At 36.2% G+C, this 11438-nt stretch overlaps 1 protein-coding gene across 1 annotated transcript in view; it reads left to right on the top strand.

The window, feature by feature from the left end:
- cntn5 (contactin 5) overlaps positions 1-11438 on the top strand; it is a 53761-nt gene that overhangs the window by 11756 nt on the left and 30567 nt on the right. Inside the window, exons 4-6 of the mRNA XM_035680760.1 lie at positions 422-517; positions 4423-4626; positions 9458-9560. Of these exons, the coding sequence (XP_035536653.1) occupies positions 422-517; positions 4423-4626; positions 9458-9560 (403 nt within the window). The remainder of the gene's footprint in view (positions 1-421; positions 518-4422; positions 4627-9457; positions 9561-11438) is intronic.

Here is an 11438-nt window from a genome sequence, read left to right as displayed (position 1 = left end):
CCTTTACCAAGTGCTTTTAATTGCTAAACGTCTGTAGATGAGAACAGCTCATTCGAAGGTTAAAAAACAAAAACAATTCTTTTTTTCAGGTGATGATTGAACCTCAGCTATTGTTTAACTTTAATCACCATGCAGGAAACCAGTTGGAGTTGCTAGTGCAGCAACAAGGGTGAGAATCCACAAACACAACAAATTGTGTGTGAACACAAACCCAAGGTACCAGCATTGGAAATCAAATGATTGATGAAAGCTTTATCCTTGTGCCACCACTTCAAAAGTCTGTTGATGCATTGCTGCGTTTTTTTATATTTATAAATCATATAAAGACATTGAAGGCAGCAGGAATATTGCCACTTCATAATGATTCAACATGTTATGTTTTACTGTTGCTGAAAATGGTTGTCTTTGCGTGCTGTTCCAGATCTCGGCGCATTTAGTGTGAAGACCAGAGGTGGGGTGTCTGTGCGTGAAGGCCAAGGTGTGGTACTCATGTGTACCCCTCCTCCTCATTCACCAGGTAAGAGTTAAGACCTTCAATCACAGCCGCAAGAAAAAATATTTTTCTCTCTTCACTGCCTTTGGGATTGTCAATAAACTCATTACTATTCATCACGATTCCTATGACAACAAGTAGTGTTGTTATTACTCTGCCAAGGTGAATGATTGTTCTCATTATTTATTTATTTATTTATTTATCTGTTGCATTGTATTTCGATGGTTAGTTTTTGTGCCCGTCCGTTCTCCTGTCCATCCATCCATGCTGTTCAAATGACGTGGTAAGTTATGGCCACAACAGAACCGGAGCACAGATTCTCAGAGATCAAATTTGCTGGATCATTAGAAATGAAAAGAAATGTTACACAGCCAATTATTTCACATAGGAAGCTCTTTAATGGCATATCTTGAATATCCCTCTCTGCAGTTGTCCTCTAATGTAGGATCTTATGTGAGCCATGAATCACCCACGCTTTCTGTTTGCATCGGCTCTGTCGTACCACTGCACTGCACCCGTGGGAATGTGTGCCAAGCGCTCCTCAGCACCCTCTTCTATTTCTGAATGCTATTTTGAATGACATGATAGTAACCAGAGAGTCAGTGACAGAATAGTTGATTTAAAAAAGAGACAATTAATTATTAATGATGATTAATGATTGACAGATTAAAGTGTAGCGCCGATGATTCACATCCTTAAAGTTCTCCATCAATCACAGCACAGGTGTTGCCTTTGCTTCAAGTGTCATTTTTCACTCTACATTTACAGGTCAAACCCCCTTACATGCATACTTCTATTTTTCATGGGTTTTCTCTTGAATGGTTGAAAGTGTGATTTACATAAAATTCAAATTGAAATTCAAAAACACTGTAGATGATTCTGTGAAGTGAACTCGGTATAATGATTTTCTGTCATTTAAGGTTTGTTACAGTCTTGATGCTTTAAGCTGTAAAATTGACCCAGGTTTCAGTCATGATGACAGATTGTAAGACCCTCTTGTTACATTGCTTTTATCGGATTGACCGACTGGGTCAATGCAGAATACATTTTATAACTCTACCTTTAAAATAACTCAACCACTAAAATTGCAATTTAAAACTATGATATTTTACATCAGCATCACATTTATCAAAAGTCTGTTTTTGGTGAAACACTGCAGTGAGTCCTTTTATTACTTGAATGTTTGCTTTCTTGTTTTTAATGTCTAAATGAAGTCACCAAATTAATTGTGACAGAGGGTGCCAAATCACAATTTATGAACCAAAGAAACAAACAAATAAGAAAAGATATAAAAGATCAGATATACAAAGTGACACTTATGCCACTTAAAACAAAATTGCTATCAAAGGTTTTGGAAGGTTTCCTATTCCCTTTCACTGTATTTCGTAAAAGAATGTAACCACAGTGATAGCTTAAGTACTTGATCGGGCAACCTTGGTTAATACTGTTTCAGGAAAAATGTTAATTATATTTAAAAAGCTTAAACATTCCCTTGAATACAACAAAAAAATGTGCTCTTAGCTTTAAAGGATTTAATCAATTATGTACAGCTTTAATGTTACATATATATACAAACAATGCTTTTATTATAATTATAGTACGCACAAGTTAATGTTGCTTTAGCCAGTCACACATTAAATATTGGTAACCGGAAGGCCAGCCTCAGCGGGCTGTTGAACCTTTATTTTGATGCTTATTTCTCATGTTTACGGATTATGCTCCAATAAACACTGCAGGTAAGATTATAATTTATTTCTTCAACATTGCTGACATAAAATGAAAAATGATCAGCTAAAATAATTTTTAAAAATGCCACAGCCATAAAATGTGCGGCTGTGATGAATGCCTAGGTGAGTCAGAGCGTGTCACAATTGAAATTCATATTGTATAGGGAGTGTTAAACAATGTTTAAGTTAAATTGGTTGTGGTAGGATTCAAAGACATTAAAATGCCACTTAAATTAGATAGGTCTCATGAGTGAAAATAATTTGGAATCGGTGAGATGTAAAAAGTTTATTATTTTCCATTTCAGGGCTTTGAGCTCTTGTTTGCTCAGTTTTTATGTGTCTTTGGTAAACAGTCTTTTACTTTTATGACGCTAAAGTATGGTGACCTTTGAATAAAACCTATTGGAACTCAGGTGTCTTTGATCAGGCTAATTCTTCATAGCAAAAAACATTGTAATTTATGTTGTTTTACATTTTAAATTAGCACATATATGCTGGGTATATATATCATTCTTTATTTATTACAGTACAGTTGGTTTGTGTTGTAGCTCACAATCTGCATTACTGCCACGTGCCCCATCTCTGATTCCCTCTCGCTGTCAAGTAGTCCTCTCAGTAGATTAAGCAAATGATGCTGACTTTGCAAATTAATCTGTTGACATATAATATGTGTGAAGTATCCTGAATTTGATTCAGTTTTCTGTCTTATTACAGCTACTAACTTTGAGCTTACATCTAGTGTCAAACTGAGTTTAAATCTTTCAGATCTGAGCATCTTTGAAACAGCAGTTATTCATTATTTACCAATATGACATTGATGGTCTAAAGGAAATATAGACGTCCTTTTTTTCTCCAGAATAGACAGTTTATGGATGCAGAATCAAAGAGCTGTGAAATATTGTTAGGCAACACTGAATAGATTAATTTCTCCCTGAGTTTGATAGTCATATTTTTTTACCATAATGATGGATGGTGTGTGTAGAACTATGAACAATAGACATAAAGCAGCAGCGTGCTGTCAAAGTCTGTTCTGTGTTCATCATAGTCATATTGCATCCATCCATCCATTTTATTACCCATTCATTCCTATTCAGGGTCACTTTGCAGACTGTGGCTGTTTTTTTTCTTTTTGGGCTTTTTTTTTCAAACCCACATATTTTGTTCCAAGCAATTGTGTAATCTTTCTTTTTGAACAATTTAATTTGTATATCAGCATGCACTGTTAAGAATACTAAACACATAAGCACATCTGTGCTGCCAAGTCTTCTATGGATCAGGAGTTTATATCCTACCCTATCCCACACTGTTATTCATGAATAAAATATAAAAGATTCAACCTAGATGCAAATAGCTTCATAATCCTTCAAAGATTATTAACTAAACAATCAGAAAAATCCTTTTCTGTGCGCACACATGCACACCCACAACCATGCTCACGGCCCTGGAATCTCAGTTTTCATACACCAGTTTCACCTTCCTGATGCTATCAGCAATTAATTAAAATGACATCACTGCAAATAACGCTCATTAAGCTCATTAAGGCGCTGTTTAATTGTTATTTTTTCATCTTTAGGGGCCTCAGTACATTTTTCTAGACTTTTTATAGACTAGCAGTCATTTTATGCTGATGAGCAAGCCTTTGTTGTTGTACAAAATTCAAACTCATTACTACTTTAAATTATTCTTGTTTCTTAGGTATTGAGCAGTGATTAACATTGGTGGCGTTACCAATGTTATCAATGCAAAATTATTAATGGTTGATCATTTTAACATTGTTTGTTGTTTAACAGGGGTTGAAACAGTAACATGTGACCAATCATAACTATATTTCAGAGCATCCTATATGTAAGATAAGATCAGACACACTTTCTTTCATGGAGTTACCTTACTCTTACCTTCAGTAATTATTGGCCCCAAACTCAATTAACAGTCAAAAATTATTACTTTTCTACATATTCTACATGAAGTGCATTTGCCACTTATATTCTACAAGGACTGACTATTAAGATTATAAAAAATGAGGCTTACAGAGTTTTCTCAGCATCAAGAGATATACGCTTTTAATGTGCAGGATTTTGAAAGGGTGTATAGAGGACTATTAAATCTTTTTTTTTTTAAATTAAAAAGAGTCAAAACAGACACAAAGATAGGTGCTATACTATACTTCTTTCTAATCTGTATGTTCTCCTCTTGCTTTCATAGAGATCATCTACAGCTGGGTGTTTAATGAGTTCCCCTCATTTGTTGCCGAGGACAGTCGGCGCTTCATTTCCCAGGACACAGGAAACCTCTACATCTCGAAGGTGCAACCCTCTGACGTAGGAAGTTACATCTGTCTGGTGAAGAACACAGTGACGAATGCACGGGTTCTGAGCCCTCCAACACCTCTAACACTGAAAACCGACGGTGAGGCTCTCAGATTTATAGCACCTCTCATACGTGATAGGCCCGGGTTTGTATGGATGCCCTAGAAAGACAAATCTAATGGATTTTATTGGATAAACCAGACAGAAAGTATCGCAGAGTCCTCTCACTGATCATTTGAAAGTGTAAAATTGTTTTTATTTTTATTTTATTTTTTTTAGATCTATTACAGTGCTCCCTCCGTCTGAACTTGTTTAGCACAGATGAAAATCTAAAAGCATATTTTATATTCTGCCGGTGCATTTTATTATATAACAATGCATTTGGAGAAACATTTTCAGATCAGATAGGTTAATAAAAGTTGGGCAGTCTTCTGCTTTCCACTGAGCCTCATGTTAGTGGAGGGCGTTATGAATTCCATACACACCGTAAATAGATAGTGAGCAATGCTTTAACATTAGTGTGGGGAGCCTTCTTCACTCACAATGTGCTTTGGTGAAACTGGCCATCAGGGAAATCATTTTCTAGCATAAAATTAACTGAATCAATGGCCCTTGCTGTGGATGGGATTTTGCTCTTTTATACTAGCCTCTCAGGAGCCATGCTGGGGAGCTGTTTGTTGGATTCAGGTGTGGATTTCACCTACAGGCTTTTTACATCTGACTACACAGAGAAACGTCCATCACTTCACACAGGTGCCTGTCATTGTCAAGGTTTTAAAGAGCCACTGAGATTACATCCCCAGTGAAGCTGTGAAAGGGCCTCTGTGCCTCGGAACCAGGTTTGTTCCAAATGTTGCAACACGAATTTACCTCTTAAGGATTACATCCCTTCCAGCAAGAATCCTGCTCTGCTATTTGCATAACCTTGTATGAAATGGCCCTCAGAGACATGCATAATACCTAGCACATAACCATGCTAAATTGGTTTGTGTCTCTCATTAACCAAGATGCAAAATACATTCAGAAGGGCATGTGGTCAGTTTGCTGTGTTTAAATATGGCTGATAAAGAAACAGGACGTTTTTTTGTTGTTCATTTTTCAATGATGAGCTTATGATAAGCAGCATTCATATTGTGATATGTGGCTATGACACGTGGGCTGAAGGACAGCACTCTCACCTGCAACACAACATGGCCAAATCAAATCTCTACAGCTGTAGGTCCGTTATGCCCTAAAATGCCGAAAATTGCATTGGCACACCTCACAGCAGTCACCCAAATGTCCCCACGCCGTGTGCACCCCTCAGTCATTGGAATCTGACCAATCAGATACCGCAATCTGTGCTTCAGTAAAAGTGAGTGATTATTACACAGTGAACAGTTCAAGCTGGATCTGTGTGCGGCTCACCACTGTCAGCTCCAACCATGACTCTCTTAATCAAAACAAGCATCTGGGCTCCATTATACTGTGCTGGAAGCCATTGATCGTCAATTCGCAATCCACCTTGAGCAGAGCAGGGCTAAGCACTGAACTCTGCACTAATGCACTGTTTTTAAACAGACATACAGTTCATCTCAGAAAGACACTGCCTTTGATTTATCTGTTTGATTTAACTAGAAGCAAGTGCATAATAATACTGTGGATAGCAGTACCTTTGAAATGGCTCTTTATCAGACCACATGGAGTGTTTGGTAATGAAAAGAAATACTACAGCAAAATTAAATTGCTGTAAATAAAAAAAAATCCATTATGTCTATTGTGTATTTTTTATTTGTTTTTGCAATCATCTATCATCCATCTTTTGCCATTGTTTGTCAGTTCTAATGGTCTTCTTTTGATTAAAGGAACCCAATCTTCAGAGAGGTTTTACATCCTGGTTTACCTCACAGGAGTGACCATGTTCACTTTATGTGTGCACACAGTTTTATTTATAGTGATATGTTTCTCTCTTTTACATAGGCTATGATGTATGTGCAAGAGGTCATTATAAAATTACCACTATTTCTGAGGTACATTTTTATTATAAATAAAATAACATAAAATAACAAACCTATCATTCTCACACTGATTGACAGGTCATTTAATACACAGGGTAACACAAAACAGTAACAGAATCTGAGTTATGAACTTTTAAAATATCTGTTTATAGCAGTAAACTATGAGTTATCCATCTATAACTTAGTAAATTGAAGTTTATTTATTAACAAGTTCAAACCAGTGAAGCCAAATCTATATACACATACATGCACACATAAAACTATTAAATTACTGTCTGTATGTCAGTATATTTCAAATGAATGTTTGTGTCAAACAGATCAGGATTTTAACCATTGCTTTTACTTACAGATAAGTGGCAGTGCAGTACTGGTGCAGTACTGGTGGGGTTATTATAGTCATAAGACATTTTCTCTCTCCACACTGACAGTAATATCAGTGAAACATAATGTTTGCAGGCATGTCGTCTCCATATGGCATGTTTTCTGCCCTACATTGTAAATTGTTATTGAAGACCTTAGGCCCATAGCCATATTGGATGTCAGCATGATGTTTTACTAACCAAAATATTCTTAGTGGTGTAGTCAAAACAACTCATTGTCTTTTACCCTGAATGTACATATTCTGCTGTCAAGAAAGCTCCAACTTGCAGTCCATTGATACATCACTGTTATAGTAAAGAACGGCATAGTTGAAATCTCTGTCTGGAGTCATAGGACTGTTTCTTTCAAATTGAAATTTTTAATGTATTGGGTTTATCGAGCACACGCAGCAACTGTAAAGGTGACATTGTCAGTGCCAGCGTGTTAAATTACCGCCTTTGCCCCAAGAAGAAATGTTTTTAAAAATGCTAATCATCAAAAATCACATTTTACAACATTTAATGCAATGTTAATCATGTTCCTTGTATTAAACATGGCTGCACTGCTAATGCAGTATGGATGAAGGATCAGTGCCTTTAGGGCACCCTCCTCAATGAGTGCTACATATGATTGTACAATTAGGTAGAGCAGTCCAGCTGTCCAGGAGCTTGCTCAAGTGTATGGAAATGGAGAAAATAAGAGGGAAATTATTAAACCATTACAATTTTACTGTTGCATGGGGAAGTCAAAATGTCAAATTTGGATTTAAATGTTTATATTCATGAATATTAAACATTTTTATATAAAGGAGCTCTACTTAATTTGTAAAAAACATTGTGTATTGTTTCTTAGTGTTAAATTTTCTTTATCAAAGTTTCAAACATTCTCATGTTTTAGTGCTTCTGAGAGGCACCTTAAGATCCATATCTATTACTGGATCAGAGAGCTAATAAAACACATCATTTTCCAAAGCTATAAGCTCTGTCCCAGTATATTTTAGAACATGTATCATACTTTGAAATTGAAATTGAAATTGAAATTTATTTGCAGAAGAACCAAACACAACAGAAATTTCCATGTGATTAATAAATGAAACTGGAACATGAAATATAAACCTACGCCACAAATGAGGGTTGTAGAGTCTCAGCACACCAAGCCAAGACATTATTTCTTTCAGTTCTATCAAGTCTAGCCACTGAGACTGAATATCATATTGAATATACTATGGCATGAGCCTATGAAATATTGCAAATTCATTACATGTGAAGGGCTGCTTTGGAGCCATAAATGTTGAGAATGAGATTGAAATTGAAAAGTTCTTTGGAACAAATATCATAAAACTCCTTTTCCATTCATAGTGGGCCACAATTCAATAACCTCACTCCTTCTTTGCAGCATTCATTTTATCACATAAAAAGTGTCAGGTACACGTAGGAGGTGTAATTATGGTTTCTCAAATGTCATGCCATTCATTTGTCTTACTGATCATGTACATTACAAGTGGAGCAGCGCTGCATATGGTCTTATATGTTTTGTTTTGAATTCAGGCAACAGGGATTAGCTGTGTGTCCATCAGTGGTGCTCACATGCAATGATTGTGTGTGCATTCAACATTCGTCTAAAGGGTAAATGCTCATGTAATATTCATATCACAAACTCCCATTTAATAAGACAGATAATAGTAATTAAATCCCAGATGAAGGTGTTTTCCTTTGTTACTCCAAATTTGCCCAATGCCATAAGACATATTGTTTTGGCAAATGGATATAAATGGCCGCCTTAACATACAGATGAATAAACAAAGAAAACGTGTCCTCTGGCTATGACTTAGATTGGAGGTGTTAGTCATAGTGGCACTTAGCAAGACTGATAACACGTTATCACTTGTGTCCTTTCATAATGTGTTTGTAGAATTGTAGAGCGGATTACTAATTCTTGAGGACAATGCAATACTATTCCCTGTTGTCATTGTCATTGTGATACCATGACTTTTGAGCTTTTCTACCCTATCTTATATAGTAGCCTTTGTGGTCATGCATAGATGGCAATATGCTACCTATGCAGACTTTGGCTCACATGACTGCATTTTCCAACTAACTCTGACTCTATATAATACTTAGAAGTATACTAGAATAAAATATACCATGTGTTAAACTTATCTTAGCTTATCCTGTATTCTAATATTATTACTACTATTAATAGGCAGGGTATAAAGTAAAGGTGGATGGTTGAAAGATCTGCCAGATGGTGTGCATAATGTGCAGTCCCACACCTGTACACTGCATGATTCAAGGTGCCATGTGTATTTTGAGAGGCCTATACATCAGCAATTCTCTGGAAAATTAAATTGGTTGCTTCATTTTTTATTTTTTGTTTAGTTGTTTCTTACATACTCATAAAAGAGCTACCAGGGCAATAGGAAGTGAGAATCCCTATTATCTTTAAATCCCTATGCCCAGTCTCTGTGTAGCACACTGCAAGAAAAGATGAGGATGATGGGAAATGGGGGGTAAGTAGCTGTTTCAATCTGCTTGGTTCTAATGCCTGCAATTCCTCTTTCTTAACCTTTTCCAGGTGTCATGGGTGAATATGAGCCCAAAATTGAAGTGCATTTTCCTACATCTGTTCTGGCTGCCAAAGGAGTCACTGTCAGGCTGGAGTGCTTTGCTCTGGGGAAGTAAGTAAACAAGGACATATTGAACAAATATAGATTGTTGTTTATTACAGCAGTATCATATTAATCACTGGGAAGAGTAAACTACAGCCTATCACTGCTCTGCTCCTGAGAGATCCTTTAGATAATACTCCTTTTGTTTTTCTCTCTTCTTTAAATTGCATTATTCCATTACCTGAATGGGAACCAGGCATATCTTGTCTTCAGGCAGGATGTTAAGTGAGTGTAGAGAAGTGCAGCATCATAGCTCGGTTGTTAGATGGCATGTTAGTGCATGTGTGGGGGGGAGAGAGAGAGACTGAATAGGGAATTCAGCCCTAGGGACCCATGTGTTCTCATAATTGAGAGCCCTAATGTATCTGTGTTTCCTGGGTGCTTTCAGGGTCGGTTATGAATGTAGAAAGCCAAGGTTATGTCTATGAAAAATGAAATTGGTAATAGTTGTCTGCCAGGAGGGAAAACACACTTTTGTCCACTGAGACTAAAATCCACACCACTTACCGCTGTTACTAAAGTTAGCTTCATGGTTTACAAAAAAGGCCTTTTTAGATCCAAGTATTTTTTTAAACTGAGAGTTTTTTTTTAATCAAAATCAAAATAATTGTGGTGGCTAAATTGTGAGTAGACTAGATCCATATAAGTCACCATTATTGGTAAAAGTTGATCATTACAAAACATCAATCTGTCTACGAAGAAAGGTAAAGTGGTGTTTGAAATTACAGAAATAACTTTCGTTGTACAACATAGTCCTTTATCATCCCCGCTCCATTTTGTTTTTAATTATTCAGCATGAATTATTCATTGCTGACTCCTATCTTAAGAGCAAACACTCTCTAATCTACAGATGACTAAGGACCTCATAATTGTTTACCTTGATTTCAATTAATTATCCACATTATGGCAAGTCATTTCCTAAACATATAGACACTGCATTATAATCTCACACCCCTTAGTTTTTCCTATCAAGCTAAGCAGAAGTTTTTGGAGGCTTATGCGTAGAACAGCCAAACAGCTTGAGTCGGTTCTTTCAATGAAGTAATTTGTGCTTGATGGCTTTCAGTCAGACAGTGATCCCGGTGACTTACCCTTTTGCGTAGAGATGAATGATTTATCAATGCACCCCATTAAGAAATGCCAGTCTTTATATAGCGCTGAAAATGAAGTTAAAAAAGGGTTTTGTTCTCCTGTTGATGCATATTTATGATGGCATCACTAGCTAAGATGGGACAGGAAAGCTCTTTGTGTGTGAATGCCAAAGCTCCTTGATGTGATTGTCTGTTGTGATATTTACCAGTGACAGTACTTAGTAGGCCATAGTCAAGGGCAAAGAGAACAATGGCACAATGAAAACGAGAAAGAAGACAATAAAAAGTTTTGCACGCAAGTCAGCTTATACTGTTATTTTTATTTATGTCTGCAAAACTATTAATTAGAGATGATAATGATTTTGGAACTCGTGTTTGTTAAAGTGGATTCTCTGTAGAATTGTTTGCTATTGTGGAGCATTGTTGTTTCAAGGTACTTTATATACATAAAAAGAATAGATGAATAAGACAAAGTACAACATTGACAGGAAAGGGTAAATTAGCATTTTTCTATTAGCCCTAATTGGCTTATCACATCTTTTATGTGAACAGGACTTGTATTCAAACTATTTATTTGTTGCCTGACAACAGGCATTTTCCTGGATTACATGAGAACTGTCAATCGATGCAGACCAAAGTTACTATATAAAAATATTTGCTCATTCTTAAATAATATAATATAGCAGCCTATCATATAATAAAAAAGTTTATTGTCATTATATGAACCACTTGTTTGCTGGTTTGTCTGGCTTCCAGCTCGACAGCCAATATTTTCTGGATGGAAATCTGTAGCAAA

This window comes from Morone saxatilis, unplaced genomic scaffold (assembly GCF_004916995.1).
Source record: "Morone saxatilis isolate NCDOM2014 unplaced genomic scaffold, NCSU_SB_2.0 Contig8, whole genome shotgun sequence".
NCBI classification, from domain to species: domain Eukaryota; kingdom Metazoa; phylum Chordata; class Actinopteri; family Moronidae; genus Morone; species Morone saxatilis.
Note: the sequence above shows the minus strand (reverse complement) of the source record. Positions and strands in the feature narration are given on the sequence as shown.